Below are 18,859 nucleotides of genomic sequence, written 5' to 3'. Positions count from 1 at the left end.
CCAAACTGGAAGAGAGGGAATACATTAACGATGACTTGCTTTGCTACTAAATAATCCCTACTCTTTCAGTAATTTCTCTGTCAGCTTTGCTGTAACGAATCGCGAAATGGTCGACCGAAGGTTTGCGCAGGCCAGTAGCGTGTAATCTCTCTTTACCATTGGACGTAACATTCTGTCCCAGTGCATCTTAATAACGTGGCGGTCTATGACCAGTAGTAATATTTAACAGCGGTAAGAGGATTATGTTCTACTGAAAATCATTTAAAATTCAACAAGTAGATTTATAATTAAAATCGTATAATTGAATTTATAGTATTAATTTTGATCAATTAGGATTTCACTTGTATTTGTAGTGTAATCTTAATATTTTTTAATACAATTAACTAGTCAATGCCGTACACTTAATCGGTTTTAATCATATCTTCTTGCAATTGAAATATCACCCACGAAATTAATATAGGACTGTATATATTAAGTTATATAAGTTAAAATGTAATAATGATTAATAATACGCGTAAAGAAAGTGTTATTTAAGTGTCATTGACTTTCCTGTTTTCTCGACAGCATGCACTTTCTTTTTACTTTTAAAGATTCCCATACGCACACACATATGATTCGTGTTGATTTTTTCAACTTTCACCACTGCTTCTACACATATTTTTAAACAGATTTATTTCGTTCCAATGCAATTTCGGCAAGGTATTACGTATATACTTATGCTTAATTAGATTACTTAAAATAATCGATTAAATCACCTTATTTATTATTTAACCAAACAAACTTAATTTTTAGTTGCCAGATTTCTATACAATCTCATGATATAGTTTACGATATAAATACACAGGTTCAATTGGAAGAAATTATAAAAATTATAAGAATGATACATTCGTATGTGACTCATCGCGAATTCATCATTTTCTATTAAATCACTACTTTATCTTATTATACATACATAATTATGCATATTAATCGAAAGCGCAACAATATTTTTTAAAGTGAATTTTAATGGATCAATTTACATTTAAATATTTGAACGTGTAATTTTGAAGTCATTTCAATAGATGAATCATAACATTTATATACATACATATTTTTATGTACAAAAAAATAATACGTCAAATCATTCCAATAATAATATTGTATACATTGATCGAACGATATATTTTGAAATTTTTAAATCATGAATGTAAATATAGTAAACGATTTCGTTTTGTATACAATGTTCATCATATATTTTTATCTTTATTTTGCTTACAAATTAATTATTACAGATTAATTAACCTTGGACGTTTGACGAAGTTGAACTTTGTTCGATATCCGATAATAATCTTTTGCTCTGGGAACTTAGGTCTTTAATTTTTTTCGCTCCTTCGAATCATATCCCGTCTAATAGTTTTATTAAAAAAATTGTTATATTATTATTTCCCATTCCCTAAATAATTAAAAATGGAAAGATGTTTAAAGACGATACAAAATTTATTGAATTTCTTCTCATTCTTTCTTATCTTGAAGAATGTATAAACTTATGTAGCATTTTTATTAAACTTTACATTACTAAATAACCGCAAATTTTGTCTGCAGTATTTAACGAACCTGATTAGATAATTGCATACATTTGCATAAGTACAATTTTATAAAATATATTCATGATAAAATCAACAAGGACTCATTGTACATAAATATTTAATTATCTTTCGTAATCTAAAATTAAAGATAAATAAGAATCTGCGACGATAATAATCCCTGCTATTGTTGTATTTATTATCATTAAAAATAAAGGAACTGATTAGATGAACAAGAAAGAAAGACATTATGTAGATAAATAGAGTAAATAACACGAAAAATGAAAATAAGTTAATGTGTATAAAATTGTCTTTAAAAATTCTTAACAAACTTAATTTTTAGTTGCCAGATTTTTATACAATCTCATGATATAGTTTACGATATAAATACACAGGTTCAATTGGAAAAAATTATAAAAATTATAAGAATGATACATTCGTATGTGACTCATCGCGAATTCATCATTTTCTATTAAATCACTACTTTATCTTATTATACATACATAATTATGCATATTAATCGAAAGCGCAACAATATTTTTTAAAGTGAATTTTAATGGATCAATTTACATTTAAATATTTGAACGTGTAATTTTGAAGTCATTTCAATAGATGAATCATAACATTTATATACATACATATTTTTATGTACAAAAAAATAATACGTCAAATCATTCCAATAATAATATTGTATACATTGATCGAACGATATATTTTGAAATTTTTAAATCAGGAATGTAAAAGTTAATAATTCATTTAATAAAAGTTTATAAGAAGACCTCATAAGAGAAAGGATGTACAATAAAATATTGAGGTAATCAATTTTCGAATTTTCGCGCTTACGTTCTAAAATACATTATGCGCAGGTGTTGTAATATTTACTATTCGTAAATGACTGCATTGACCGTCTTTGTTTTATTGTTTAACTAAACTATTCTTAGTAACTACATATTGCAGCAAAAATATTATATAAAATGTTTCTTACTGCAGTGTAAACATTATTGTTCTTTCTAATATTACATTATAATTATTTGAAAAATTATGAGATAATACAATTTTGTTTAGAGTGTATGACATACTAACCATGACATTATGTAGTATAAGTACAGATTTATGTCTTCAAAAGTATTTAAAATATGGAGTATGTATTTAAATTTGGATAAACCAATATTACAATATTGTTAATAAAAATCGCGTAATCAATTGTATATAATTTCTCAAACAAAATTTAATAATTGAAAATTATGTGATACTGATAGCAAATAATATTCGCTGTATAATTATATTAAATGATTAATACTTAAGAACAAATTTTAACAAAAAATATTATCTGTTTCAGATCAAAACAGTCACATAAAAAGATGAAGAATTATAAAAAACTTGCTATAATTTTTTCTGTAGGTGTACTGTTGACAGTTTTTGGATTAGTTGTAGCAATTCTTTGGGCTACAATCTATTCATCAATCTTAAGTAAGGTAAGCATTTTTATACAAATTTTAACAAAATATTTTCGTCACAGTCCTAATCAATATTTAAACTTTATATATTATTTTGTAGCAATTAACATTATCACCTCAATCTACAACTTATATGTTTTGGAAAGAAACACCTATTCCTATGTATTTAAAATTATACATGTTTAATTTAACTAATCAAGAAGATTTTACATCAATTAATGGTGCAAAACCAAATTTTGTAGAAATGGGCCCTTATGTATTTAGGTATCAAATTTATGTTAAATACTTTAATTTTTATTAATTAAATTGTAAACAATGTTTTATTATAACAGAGAAGTTGATTATAAAGTAGAACAAAAATGGCATGAAAATGATACCATAACATTTCAAAGAAAAAGGATATGGCATTTTGATGAATCTCTATCAGTAGGACCTTTAACAGATAAAGTAACTAATGTAAACCCTGTGACTGCTGTATGTATATCTTAATACTATTACATCTCAAGTGCTACTCTATCTTACATACATTTTTTGTATTAACATTTTCAGAGTGTTGCATATGCATTAAGATATAAAAATCCTTTTCTCCGTGATGTAGTAGATAAAATGATGAAAGCAATAAGACAAAAGTTAATAATAACCAAAACTGTTAATGAATTACTTTTCGAAGGTTATGATGATCTTATGCTAAAACTTGCTCGAAAAATGAATGTTACTGAAATTCCATTTCCCAAATTTGGGTGGTTTTATGGGGTAAATTTCACACTAATCTTACTAAAGTGGAGAAATAGCTTAAATATTATTTATATGTAATATTTTATTATTTACAGCGAAATGGTTCTGCATCATATGATGGAACATTTAATATGTTAACTGGTAAAACCAATTTATTGGAATTAGGAATAGTGAAAGAATGGAACTTTCAGGACAGAGTAAGTTATTATCCTGGAGAATGTGGAATAGTACGAGGAACAAATGGTGATTTATGGCCACCATTGCCTGATAATAAGACCATCACTTTCTTTATATCTGATATTTGCACGTGAGTGTAATATTTTAATAAAGAATACAAAAAATCAAATAGATATACATGAGTCATCTTTGTCAATTATATTAATAGGAGTATGTCACTAACATATGATAATGCAACTAGTTATAAAGGAATAAGGGGTGCTAGGTATATTAGCGATAGTACGATACTCGATAATGGTACGAACGTACCATCACGTCATTGTTATTGTGAAGGAGAATGCATTCCCTCTGGAGCATTAAATATTTCATTATGTAAGTGGGGTGCTCCAGCATTCATCAGTTTACCACATTTTTATTTGGCAGACCCAAGTTATACTAACAATATTGAAGGAATGAAACCTGATAAAGAAAAACACCAAATTTCGTTATCCCTAGAACCGGTAATTATTTCAGACTAATAACTAACTATCAATAATCACATCACATTATATTATACACAGAACAATTTTTACAGAAAACAGGCGTCCCGTTAAATGTGAGTGCTCAGCTACAATTAAATTTATTGGTCAAACAAGACAGTATTATGAGGTAAATTTTCATTTTATTTTTTTAATATAAAAAGTAACAAATAAAACATATATTATCTTTTTTAGCATGTTTAAGAATATTAAAACAACATTTGTACCCATGTTATGGTTTACTCAAGAAGTTTATTTAACTGATGATTATGCTCGGTTAATTAAGTTCATCAGTATTCTGGAATCTTTGGGCAGCATAACTTTCTATGGTATTGCCGCTATTGGCATTTTAATTATCTCTATTGGATTCTTCTTATATATTAAACATAATTTAAGAGGAGAAGAAAATCAAGTTTTATTGTCACGAAGTTTTACTGATAATGATGACGTTGCCAATATTAATGGATGACTATTTATAACCATGTGATTATTATTAGACTATATAACAAAATATAATCACTATGACCATTGGATAAGCAATAATTATTGTGGTTTATGGATATAGTAAAGTCTTACTGCATATCTTGTTTTCTAAATTGATATAACGCGAGATAACATCAAGATAATTGTGAAAAGTTCATATTAATATAAACTTAACGCATTGTTCAAGTAATTTATAAATGCTTTAAAATGTTACTTTGATGGTAACCAAGTGCCTCCTTGCTTTAATAAGAACAAGTATTAGAAGTAGTTAATATATATATAGCAATTTAACATGAATATAAATTTTCGTTCCTGTACACAGGGTGGAACTTTATTCTCAATCTTTACATAGTATTTTTTTAGTGATTTAAAGCATATTGTATATATGTTTATATATAATTATATAGAAGCATATATATATGTATGTATGTATGTATGTATGTATGTATGTATGTATGTGTATTATACATATATATATATATATATATAAAACTTATATATATATTATTCTTTTATATGTATATGTATATAAAAGAGTAATGAGTATTAGTTTTGTATTTGTGAAATTCAATTCATGTTGATGTTCATCATGTAGTTGAAGTTATAACAGTTACAATACTGTTACAGCTGTGATAAACTCCTTTTGTTGTAAGTACAATAAGAATTATTAGAAAATAAAGGTACTTAATTTTATACGACATATCGTTGATAGTTAATTATGTTTTCTACATATCACACTATCCTATTATCCATTTGACTCGTCTTTTGTAAAGATCTATGTAATTTCTAAATGTTGCTACTATTTAGCTTTTTTTAGCGAAAAGGTATATTCTTTCTGTATTACGATACTAAACTTCTAAAAAAAAAAAAAAACAAAAAAAAGCTATAAAAAATTAAATTTACCAGAGATGATGATGGAATTGTCTTGTAAAATGGTCCGCTACGATAATAACCAAACATGAGGATGGTTTGGGCCAAAAGCAGAAGTTAAAACCTCGTAAATTTACTGTTCCTCAAGGTTCTCGTAAAAAGAATTTTACAGTCCTTTAAAAAGATCCACTCTAATTGTACTCTGACCTATTTTTATATTTATTACTTACAACAGTATTATGTAATGCCTAAATTATCAGAATTATCCTTTGTTCGTCTAAACGTTCCAATTAAAGCAAAACATATTTTGATCTGTTACTCCCGAATCTGAAAAAGCGGAACGTTTTATCGATTTCGTTAGTTGCGTGTAAAAATAAAAATATTCTTCTTCCGAGGATGTTCTTTTCTCGTTGCCGGATCTCTTTTTCTTTACTACCGAACGATGTATTATTGTTTCGAAAGAAAAACACATCGATAAACTTGAAAATAGTTTCAATTTTTTATGCATAAACTCACAATTTGTCACACGTTTATGCAAAGCTGGCGCAAGTTCAACAACGACAGTTTACCTTTATCCCATTAATCACAACGCACACAATTTTTCTATACGTCATGTGCGATCTAAACGTCATAGTCACCTCTCTGGTGCAGAAAAGAGACGATCGATCGTTCGTATTTACTTCGTCCTCGGACGTATAATCGTAACGACAATGAGGCGTTATTTCCAAGGAAATAAGATCGTTCGACCGATACTCCTTCATAGAAAATAAGCATTCGCTGAACGCATTTCGTTAAAACTAGGAATTCCTTAGCATTTCGCGTTTGCTTTAAAATTCAAGGAAATATCGCAAAACAAACAGCCGAGGTAAGGTGAGAACCATTGTTCACTTTGGTGCTAAACGACCAGATTCGTGTTCGTTAACGACTTACGGGAAATAATCTGTAAAACTAAATACTGAAAAGGCGAAATAAAATTTGAAAATTGTTTAAACTCGAAATTTTCGAGCCCGTTATAAAGTCACCGAAAAGAAGAAATCTGTAAAATCGATAAGAGATAAAAATTGAAAACAATCCCGAATAATACCGATAAATTCGCATAGCAAAATACTTTGCAACTTTCTTGCGAGTAATCAGCGAGAAGATAAACGTGACAGCGAGATAGGAAGTGGTAGAGTTTAAAAGGTTTATCGGACGGAGAAATGATAAATGAGCAGGCGATCAAACAAGCGAGCAAAAGCGTGTACACAGGCGGAATCTCGGCACCCCTGAATTTCCAGCGCCGATGCGGAAACGCAGACCCTAATCCGCGCGGTCAGTGGAAGGAATTCTCTACTGGAATTTAATACTCTTCCGGCTATCTTTTATTTTCAACGGATTTCGAGGGATATCGACGGTAAGACAGCGATAAGAACAGTTACGTCAGTTATCAGAGCGCGAGCTCAGAATTTTTATCGATCGACACACACGTAAAATCCCGTACAGGATATCTCGTTAATCCTCTCTCTCCATCTTCGATCTATCGCGAATGTAATTTAACGATTTAATAAAAATACCCGATCTCGGTTTTATTGGCTTTTGTGTCATACGACTTATGCTTCCGCATGAACTGTTGAAACTCTGTTGAATCTTTCCCTTTGAGGGTCGTTTCCATTTCCAATCGTCTCGTAAACTCGTCTGTGCTCGTAAAGCTGTAATTGAAATTCAATTCCAGCTTGCAGAATTTATCGACAAAAATACACACACGTCTAACGTGTTCGCAGAGGGGATGAAAAAGGGTGGAAATACCTGGAGAACAAGACGCGATGAACAACTATGTTATTCGTTTAATCAAAGGGGAGTACGCTTACAAACGCTATCTACTTAACACTAGCTTTACGGATGCTATCTGTATACCTAATTCTAAGGACACCTGTCAAATTGACAGGTAAAGGAAACCACGTGCCTTTTTTTTTTAACGATTAGTTTAATTTAAAAACAATTATATATTATATTAACAGTCTTAATATAAGTTAACTAAATCTGTTACCATCGTATAATTGCAGCAACCCTTCCGTCAAATTCACGGGCTCCGTAAATCTAGTGTTAAGCAAGTACGAGTAACGATAAGGGTTTGCGCGCGACGAGCTACATCTCTTACCTTTCTTAACCCTTTGCACCCGAGAGGTGACTCTCAGTCACCATTTAATCAGATTCTAAAGATGGAGGTTAATTAATATACCAAATTGAAAATTACCTAACGACGTGTGGAATGTCGACGAAAAATAATTCTACCTCTTAATTTGCATATGATTCCTCATTTACCATTTTGAAAATATCGTCGACTCTATGACAGAAAGTCTTCGAATTGCTATTCTTCTGTAACGAAGAAGTCGTCGAGTGCAAAGGGTTAATTATTCCGCTGTAACTGCGAGTTACAAAGTGGTTCAACGAAATAGCAAAACTTGCTGCTCGTCAGGTGCGGTATCGAAAATCTTCCAGACGAATCTTCCCTCGGTCCCGACTTCGGCTAGTACTGCTGCACCTACGCGCTCGTTAAAACGACGTACATACCTCAGTTTCGCAGAGTCCGTCGTCGCGTTCACATCCCTTTCCCGAACTAGGACCCTTCCTCCTGGCTAGTCGTCGCAACACAGCCGCGGGACATCGAGCTTCCTCCCGGAGCATGCTCGATGGTCGAACCCTGTAACAAATTCTTCCGCAAAGTTTCACAGCGATTTAATAACCAGGCGATACGGGATTTCTAAACGGTTGTGGAATAGTTACGAAAATTGGTCATTTGAATATGCAGAACGCTCGTCACCGGCGATTTGCATTTGCCACGATATAACGATAAATACGCATTTCCCCGCGCGAGCATCGATTTTCCGATAAACAAACCTGGTGCGCGAAAGATCGTGCTACGATTCTGACACAATGTCGCGGGTAAAGTGACGAGTATAGTTTTGGGTGGCAAGCAGAAGCAAGGAGTGATCGTGAATCGAATGGAACCCTGAAGCGAGTGGTAAACATGCGGAGAAACGGTGCATAAGTTGTAACGAGATTGCTTAGATATTATTCGAGAATTTCTCGCGAATTTTGACGAGCGTCGTGTAATAAATAGTTAATCCCATGTAAGAGAAAAATTCAGCGACCCTTCGTCTCGGACTTCATTCACTTTAGGCTTTCAATGGCAGTTCTGCACGCGATACTAGTGGCGAACCGATCTCTTCGTAACAGATCCGTTAACATCCCCTGTCAGGGACGGCAGAAAGCGTTTTCAAATTTAAACAGTTTCTGAGACGAAGTCGGGCAACTTTGCTCGGAAATTTTGCTTCGCACCTCGTTGCACCATAAGCAACACAGAAACGCATCAAAGTTTCCTTCGGATGGATTGAATCTAATGTTTCTTCGGCAGTTGTCGCGGTGGCTGTCGCGAACCTGACAGATTTACGATATTTCCGTTCCAGGCGAGCGCACTGGAACGAATCGGAAATCGGGTACGTCGTGTCGGATGCCAGGTTAAAAATATTTCGAATATCCATCATCTTCCCACGGGGCTCCATATAGGCCACATAATGTTCGAATCGTAATGTGTCGCGATGAACGAACGTAATAATGTCGCGCACCGTGGGGGTGGAAATCGAAGGAGAACGGGGCTGACTAGTTGATTCAATCCGATCGTGGACGATTCGCGTGATTTTCACCCCACTGGCGCCACGGCGACAACGCGAAATTGTCCATGCGATGTGGATGCAAGAACGGTTCTGACACTTTGCTGATTAATTGGCATGCCGGTTGTCACTGTCAGCGCAGACACCTTGGAAAAACGCGAAAGATTAATAGGATAATCGAGTGGTTTTTTCCCCGTTAAACGTCGTTTGCCTCGAGGGCTGTTATCCAAAGATGCTCGCGGGAAGGGATGGAATACCATTGAATTCGAGCCGAAAACGTGGGAGTGATGTCCGTTGAAGCTGTTTAGGGTGGAATTTATTAACGAAGGGTGATGATTTCTCGAAGGGTATAACGATACAATCGATTAATACACGCTGTGCAATTGCATTTGCGACTATAGTTGTTATAAACTCTGCCATTACGTCGTAATATCGCAGTAACTTCTATCCCGCAACAATTAAAATTTCAATTAAATTGTAAATCCCGGACAATGCTTTATTAAACTTAGCTGCGGTGTTCGTTTTTCTCGTGAACGAACGCGGTCCAGAAAATCCTTTTCCCGTGCAACCGCGCGAGACACCGGATGAACATAGATTTGCCGAAGTTGATGTTTCGAAAATTGAACGAGGCCAGCGGAAATCGAAGATACCACGTTTGATGAGATCGCGAAGGAAACGTTCGAAAGGCTACACGAAGTCGCTATAACGAATATAATATAATAGTCGGATATAAACAAAACGACCACGTTATGGCTTCTATTATTAATTTTCACGATAAAATTCCTTTTACCACTTCACCGACAATTTCATCGCGGTCGCGTAATTAAATTTGCTCCCGAACTTTTTCTCCGGGGTTAGGTCAGATGTTAGAGGTAAAATCTGTGGAAGAAAAAAAGGGGGAAAGCGTGGGACAAAACTTCCGGTGAAACGAGGTAAAACGTACCCTACCGAGTTGGCTTTCGGTTTTCCATTTCTCGTTCACGACGATTTTCGCTTTCGAGAAAAAACGAAGCAAGAAATAGAAACTTTTCGTAATATAGGTTCGATAACAGATTTATCATCCAGCCTAGGACGGGTCGAGGAAGATCACGTAGAAGAAAAGAGACGAAATAGGGGAAGAAAAATTGGACCAGAGTGAAATTGCGATCATTTTCTATCTCTCCGACCGTTTGTCAAAAGTTCGTTAAGCAAGCTGACACTTGGGAAATCACGACACGTGACGCCCAAAACTTTCTTCTTCAACCGTGGTTTTCGGTGCATTAAAGTCAACTTTTTGGTGGAGTGGGAAGACAAAAGAAAGCACGTTCCCTTCGGTAATCTTCTTCGACAAAGACCCCTTTACTTGACCGATCTACGATGGCCATCGAATAGAACGTGCAGCATCAATGAACTCCAGACACTTGTGTTATCGAATGACGCCGATGGAGAAGGGAAAGAAAAAGGACGAAGAGAATTACCTTTAATGTCATGGAAATTGGAGGGAAGTAAACGTCACTCGCCCACCGCAAAGAAAACGAAGTGGATCGACCCGAAGCGACAACTTTCCCTCTGTTTATTTCTCCCTTTTTTTTATATCTTGAACGCGAAACGTCTTGCAAAAACGTCAAGAAGGTACGAAATGGAGGCGAAAAGCAGTAGCAAAGGTCCATGAAAAAGTTGTATGCTGTACCTTCTTAGGAGATCTTCTCCTTTATTTCGATAACCGTGCTACGAATTCCTGATAGCAGAGAAAAAACATGCATTCCCTCGAGGCAATGGTCTTGGGGTGGCTAGCATTGGTGGTATCCACGTTGGTCAACGCCACCGATTACTTAGACGACTACGCGTCGATGGACTACACAGATGAAACGGAGGCCGACTACAACGCTACAAATTGCACCAATATTTACTGCGTTTCGAACGAGGAGTACGTGGACCGTATGATGAATTATATATTTCCCAAGTTTTGGGACTGGGTACTGATCGCGTCGCACAGCATCGTTTTCGTGGTCGGACTAATCGGGAATGCCCTGGTCTGCATCGCGGTTTACAGGAATCAATCGATGAGAACAGTGACGAATTATTTTATCGTCAATTTAGCCGTAGCTGACTTCCTAGTTCTGTTACTTTGTCTTCCCTTCACCGTGCTTTGGGACATCACGGAAACCTGGTTCCTAGGTTTGACTCTGTGCAAAGCTGTGCCATATCTCCAGGTAAGACATTGGCTCTTCTTTTGATTGATATTCGCCACTCACGCGACCTAAAATGAAAAAAAGAGAAGTGAATGTCGGCAGTGAATGTCGAACATGATGTACCCTAAAACTTTACGCACACGTAGCTCGATATTCTTTTTCCCGAACGTGCCCAAGGGATCACGAGTCTTGCTCACGTTCGTCCAATACACGGACAAACAATCCACCCACGTTATCGTTCGTTACCTGCTGCATTTAAATTCTCATCAACGACTGAATTTTCCTTGGATATTTATTTCGGGTGTGCTGAAGCTTTATCAGAAAGCTTCCGCACGAATTCGGGCCAACGAGGGATTAACGTTGGCGAAGCAGTAATGTGCAGTGTGCAGCCATCTTAATTGCACGATTGGATGCACTTTCGGCGCGATTCGGTCTTTTCCTCCTCCTATTCAACGATTCACAGCATCCGGTATTTTTCGGATTTATCCGTCGAGTAAATCTTAGAAAATGTTCATTGCCTCGTTTTCGTTTTCTTCTCTGCTAAAATTTGAGCCATATAGAATAAAAGTATCCACCGCTGAACCACGTGAAAGCAAAACGATAATAAATTCACGAGTTGACCGTGTTATTCGTAATTTCGTATTCTAACCTGTTTCGTCTATGTTTTCTTTATGCGTGCCCGAATACACAGGGCGACTGGTTGGCACACGAAAATCGCAGCGTTAAGACAAAGCCGGGCGCTTTAATTTTCAACGAAGATTAGAGCTTCCTTTTTAATCATTGAATCGTTCGCGCGGCACGGTCGTTTTGGTTCGTCGTCGACTTCGAGCTAGTTTCGAATAATAGAACACGCCCCACGGACACAAATATCTTTATTCAAGTTTTAATTAACTCGATTACAATATCCCTTAACGTAGCTAATAACGAACGATATCGCCCCGGTGGAAAGCCGATATCGCATTCGCTTCGAAATTTTCTCGACTCGACGATATGATTGGAAGCTTGATCGTAAATCAAATTATCGACGACGTCGTTATTGAAATTTTGCAATTAATGTCTTATGGAGCGTGACTAGAGGTTGCTTTTCATACACAATGGACAATATCGTGTTCGAAATAACCGTGTTTCTTGTTGTTCGGCTGATGTGTAACTTTTATTCACAATTTGTATCCACGTTGCGTGTTTCTATTCTTCGATCGCGTCTTTTCAGTAACAGGCGGACATTGGTATTTTTAGTTCGCCGATAGTACAACAGATGGCCTGATGGTTGTACTGATTCTCGCTTTTAGTGTGTCGCTCGAAGCTTAACATAAGGCCTATGCGAGCTGTTGTCACTAGAAAAAAAGGGCACTCGCTACTTTTATAGCGCGTCGGCACGGTATTAAAATGCCGTGCTCATGACGGGGTATGGCCAATCAAGACATACCTAGTACGTAATTTTTGTAAACGCGAGGCTGTTGGCTGCCAATTTTGCACCGGCGCCTCCATAAGTAATGAGGAGATATAGTATAATATTATTGCAAATATTATCAATTTAATATTCGTAAAAAGATTAGAGTGAGTTTGATTTCTGCGGTGCATGAAAGATTGGGTTAGTATATAACATATGGAAGTTAGAAACTAATCCGAATAATCAACGGATGAGGACAGATTTAAACATTGCGCGTGGTTGGCCTGCGAATACGCGTTACCGCAGCTACAGCAAATTTCAATTAACCTCGCATTTCTAATACTGTTACCATGCTTGAATTGTAAATGATTAGCCAAAAAATGTCCAGAAATTTGCATATAAATGAGTTAGAAGTTCGTGGAAGTAAAAATTCATTAATTTTTTAACCACTTGTCTCATGTTTTACAACGTAATTTTCAGAAAAAAATGAGTTTCTCTTAGTCGTGCTATTTCTTTCTCCTGAACAACGTCACTGCGAAACTCGACATTCGAAAGAGTCATAATTCCGGCGCGAGGTATCGACGTTGGCCACATGTCCATGCAACTGCTGCCAAAAGAAATATGCGTTTTGATTGATCGCTGATCAAGAATTCAATCGTTGCAATCGGCATTCGTAAATCCCACCTGTTATATAATCCATTTCGTGCAATCTGGTACATGGATGCAACGTATAAGTCAAAAAGCAACAGCATCATTCCCACTATTTTCCATTATTTCCCGGATCTCATCGGACGTTAACTCGCCGAATGGCCGTGAATGACCGTGTCGCGTATTGCAAAAGAAGCGAAAAAGCGAACGTCTGGCTTGTTACCCGAAATGAGGTACAAGCGATCTCCTAGAGGGGGGTCTGCCATCGTGTGGCGTCTGCTAGCCAGCAGAGTGGAATAAACATCACCAAGGGCGGTGGCCGTGCGATAGTGGAATAAAGGAATTTCGTGATTGTCGTAATTCCTATCGATAAAATACAATCCGAGGATTATACAACGAATGATAAATTTCACGGATTGTCGATTTAAGGCAACGAGAGCGTATACGGAAGTAATATATTTGATAACACTATCGAAATGGGAATGTAATATCGAAAATGATATACGATAATAATTAATTCTTCGAAATAATCGAACATCTTTCCAGGTAGAAACTAATAAAATCAGATAAGGAGTGAGAGTTAACGAATCGAGCACATCATCGCGATACCACGAACAGATGACAGAAGACGAACGGTTTATTTTGTCTCGGTATTCAATACTGCGTTACGCGATTTATTTCATAACCTATATGTCGGGAAATTGTTTCAGACTTCGGCGTTTGCTGTACGACAAGAGACACGTGAGAATGCTCAGAACGATACATAGTTTGGCATAATTATCTTCGCTTTTGCGACAATGTTAACGACGGAGTCACACTCGTGCTCGTTAAAACGGAACGCGCACAAGAAAGGTTACCCCTTTGACGTGGAATCTCGGTGCCGTCATTAATATTGCATTAGCTGTAACAGTGGCATCTGTGCAACGCGGTTCGACGTTTGCAAATGAAGTTTCTCGATCGGAGGACATTTAACGGGGAATGCACGATTCGGTGTTTGGTTTGCTAGGATCAACTGGCACAACTGGCAGCATATGCGATCCTACATTCGGTTAAAACACGATCGACCATTATTACGATAGCGTTACACTCGTAGAGCGGAGAGCACAGTTGCGTAGGAAATATCGTTTGGCTCGTTTATCACGGTCCTGTGCATATGGCCGTAGTGTATTCACGTCCGTGTGTAAACCTGCACGCTACGCCTGTGGCTCGTTAGAATGTAGCTACATGCTCGCGCGACCAAGGTAGCTCTCAGCCGGCGACCAAATCGCATTATCTTACAACGTGTTGTCGCGTACTGTTTCTGCTGCACGATAACTTATTACCAGGTTCTCGATTCGTTCGAGAAATTTAGCCCGTTAAGCTGAACAGCCCTGTGTTCGAATTACGTAATTGTGCTCCACCACCTTGGATCTGAGCGATATTTATTTCCGTCGCGAGCTCATCGAATCGAGTTCATCGAATCGAGTTCACTGCGTGGAAATTCATCGAGGGCCGAGGTAGCATTATTTTTGTGAAAAATTAGCGCGGCAAACCGCGAGGTGAAACCGGGTCGCTAGGCGAAATTCCGACGAGAAGAAAGACCGAGCTAGCTCGGCGACTGTTGTGGAGACGGAAAAAACGACTGAAGCACGTGCCGAGTCGCGGGCACAAGGGACGTGTTCGTGAATACTTTTACCGGAAGTACGTTGAGGGTAAAGAGACCGTAGCGTAACGTAGGTATAACAAGATTACCAAGTTTCGTTATGCCGCGAGTGCGTGTTTATCGTTGTGCTGCTTCTGCGTCGCGTAATTTCTTCGTATTACTCCTCGCGATCATTCAGTTTCTTTGAGAAGAAGATATAGAACGTTTACAACGAGATATACGTAGTACTTCGGCAAATTGTCCGTTCTAACGAAATTTTTAATCCTGTAATGCGACCGTAACGCTGTTAGCTAGATGAACCTTATTGAATCTTATTAGGGTGTTCCTGCGAATGCCTTTTCATTATCTCGCATGCAGTGTCCAATGACAAAGACAGATGCCTGTAAGGCGAGCAGCGCAATTAATCGTTCGTATAATCGTACCTTGTTGACTCTATTGGAAACCGGATAAAGGGTTCTCATCGTGGAAGTAAATAGCACTGAGAGCAACAGGGTCGTAATACTAGTCAACCTCCATCGAATGGAGAAGCTATCCCGATGCGAACGCGTTTCATCGATAACTGTAAATCTTCGATATTTCTGTAATTCCCAGATTTGTTTTTTTATCGTGTTCTACTAAATCGAAGATTCATATCCATGTTGCGTTACTCTGGTTCAAGATATTTGAACCTTTTATCTTCTTATCAGAGAAAAATATGTTATCGTGTCGTGAATAATTTGTCAACTGTAGGAATTTAAATCTTTTTGAGAATAACAATTAACTGCTATTAACCATCTGGCTAATAGAAATATGCGTGTGATACAGAAAGTCAAGCTATCTATGGATCAGCAGTTAAGAATAATCACGGTACATATGAAAAAGTATAGGCATCACAATTAATTAGTATACAATTTTTCGGACGTCATAATCAAGATAGATATTTTCATTGCTTTCGATTCTTAGTGATAGTTCCAGAAGTTGGTTGGTCAGAAGATTCGTGTATTTGCATTTGAGATAAGATTGTGGTTGCTTTAGATGGAACGTTAAAACGATTCCCGTGGCACTTGATTACACGTAGAGTGTGGCCGTTTAGATGTTTAACGATCTTCGAAAAGAAACAGCTGCATTTGCTAAAACGAGGGAATATCTAACGAGAACCGCTCCACTTCTTTCAACGTTTGCGATTCCGTTGCGGTTCCATGGGAAAAAGCTGCGTCCATCCCAAACATTACCACGTATATATGTAAATACATCGTCGTTGCATCGTACGGAATACGTTAGAGAGAAAACAAATCCAATGCGAATTGTCGCATTACACGAAACGTTGTCGAGTAACGAAAGCTGAATATCCGTTTTCTGATTGATACAGTTGTACGCCGTAACGAACTATAATTTCCCTCTACGACAATGAGCGATAATTTGCATCAAGCAGTGCCAAGTTTTCCAACTCATATTCCACGCGATTTGAATTCTTGCCAACGTCTCGAGACAAAATAATTGCACTGTTCGACGCGAATTTTAATCTGTAATATCCACTGGGTAACTGGTGTAGAGTTTACTTTCCTGAAAAATATGAGTTTTTCTAAGATCGCACGAATTTTGACTAAAATTAAGTATTACATAAAAAGTAAGAACGTTAGGAAGTTCATTCTTTTTTTAATAGTTAGGCGAGACTATCCCGAGTTTATGAATGTACATAATTATAAATATTTGTATTTTTGAATAATTATAATTGGTCATCAATGTTTAAAAATAAGCCGCCTCGCGTACTTTCAGCGCACTATTCATACGGTTTTACAGAAAGTTCTTTATTTGACATGAATTTTCTACACGGTATCGTATTTTGCAGGCTTTTCTGAAGAAGAAACTATAGAACAGAATTGTAAAAGCAATTTTCAGTTCGATTAAATTGAGAAAATATTCGTGGGTAACGCGTATACAGGGTTCTACAGCCACGGAACCATTGCTCACTTCTCTAGCCTCGATAGTGCCGTGGTTACGCGTAATTCGGGTACCAAATGCAATAAAGTCGATATATAACAGTGTACGAAAAAATGAAAAAGAAAAAAAAAGGAGAAACATAATTCGTTACAATATTTTTTCAAGAAACATGCGTCTCCAAATTTCGCAACATTGATATGAAATCTGTCAATTTTGCGATTTTGTATTAGGCGAACATAACGTTAAAGGAGCTCTTCCCACTGACATAATTCCAAGAAATGACGTCATTTCCAGGAATTGATTGGACAATACTTTTGCAACCTCGCCGAAATATTTCTGGTCGATTTCGCGATTTTGTATCAGGAGAACATAACATTCAAGGAGCTCTTCCCACTGACATAATTCCAAGAAATGACGTCATTTCCAGGAATTGATTGAACAATACTTTTGCAACCTCGCCGAAAAATTTCTGGCCGATTTCGCGATTTTGTATCAGGAGAACATAATATGGCAGGAGATCGCTCGTCGAGACAGTTCCAAGAAATGACGACATTTCCAAGAATTCTCAGACAATACTTTTGCAGTCTACACGGGCAATAATTTTGCCGCCACTGGACAATACTTTTGCCGCCGCTGGACAACACTTTTACCGCCACTGGACAATACTTTTGCTGTTTTTGGACAATACTTTTGCCGCGCCTGGACAATACTTTTGCCGCGCCTGGACAATACTTTTGCCGCCATCGTGGACAATACTTTTACCGCTTCGGTAGTCAATACTTTTGCAACATCTGTGGACAATACTTTTGCGGCCTCGGCGAAAAACTTTTGACCGATTTCGCCACTTTGTATCAGGAGAATATAACATGACAGGAGGTCGTTCGTCGACCGATTTCAAGAAATGACGTCATTTCCAAGAATTCCGTGGACAATGCCTTTGCGGCCTCGGCAAAAATTTTTTGGCCAATTTCGCGACTTTGTACCAGGATAACAGAACATGACAGGAAGTCGTTCGTTGACCGATTCCAAGAAATGACGTCATTTCCAAGAATTCCGTGGACAATGTTTCTGCGACCTCGGTGAAAAACTTTTGGTCAATTTCACGACTTTGTATCAGGATAACATAACATGACAGGAGGTCGGTCGTCGACCGATTCTAGGAAATTTCCAAGAATTGAATTGATAATACTTCTGCTATCTCGGCGAATAACTTTTGGCCAATTTCGCGATTTTGTATCAGGAGAATATAACATGACAGGAGCTCAAAATGACAGGAAATTTGGCAGGAGATTTTAATTATTTCATTTGTTCCGAGCTTAAAGATAAATTTTTACAGTATACTTACCTTACAATACTTACCTTACGATATTTACCTTACAATACTTACCTTATAATACTTGCCTTATTCACCTTAATGTACATATTACTTCAATAGATATTGTCCACTCCCTATTTTCAAAGTTCAAAGGGAACATTGAAAATTTACAAGAGATAGGGAGTATCTTAAACTTTGTGCGTAGCTCTTAGCTTGGTATCGTTTTCCAAAAATTATTCTTTGAAAAACGATACCAATTACCAGGTCTCACCACGTGGAGGTGGCTACGCATCGAGACCCGACATGCGCCCTAGTGGCGCA

At 36.7% G+C, this 18,859-nt stretch overlaps 2 protein-coding genes across 2 annotated transcripts in view; both read left to right on the top strand.

Annotated features, from left to right (window-relative positions):
- Window positions 1–151: 151 nt before the first annotated feature.
- On the top strand, window positions 152–4,918 carry LOC108547865 (protein croquemort). The gene is made up of 9 exons (XM_017900570.1): window positions 152–231; window positions 2,902–3,037; window positions 3,120–3,283; window positions 3,352–3,493; window positions 3,569–3,772; window positions 3,850–4,061; window positions 4,140–4,431; window positions 4,506–4,579; window positions 4,645–4,918. The coding sequence occupies exons 2-9, from the start codon at window positions 2,924–2,926 to the stop codon at window positions 4,916–4,918; spliced, it is 1,476 nt and encodes a 491-aa protein (XP_017756059.1). The 5' UTR covers window positions 152–231; window positions 2,902–2,923.
- Window positions 4,919–11,188: 6,270 nt separating this feature from the next.
- Window positions 11,189–18,859, top strand: part of LOC108548337 (orexin receptor type 2) — a 19,889-nt gene continuing 12,218 nt past the window's right edge. The window contains exon 1 of the mRNA XM_017901210.1: window positions 11,189–11,644. Within this exon, the coding sequence (XP_017756699.1) occupies window positions 11,189–11,644 (456 nt within the window). The remainder of the gene's footprint in view (window positions 11,645–18,859) is intronic.

Source organism: Eufriesea mexicana, unplaced genomic scaffold (genome assembly GCF_001483705.2).
Source record: "Eufriesea mexicana isolate 0111107269 unplaced genomic scaffold, ASM148370v2 scaffold474474835, whole genome shotgun sequence".
Taxonomy (NCBI): domain Eukaryota; kingdom Metazoa; phylum Arthropoda; class Insecta; order Hymenoptera; family Apidae; genus Eufriesea; species Eufriesea mexicana.
This window is presented reverse-complemented; position numbering and strand designations above follow the sequence as displayed.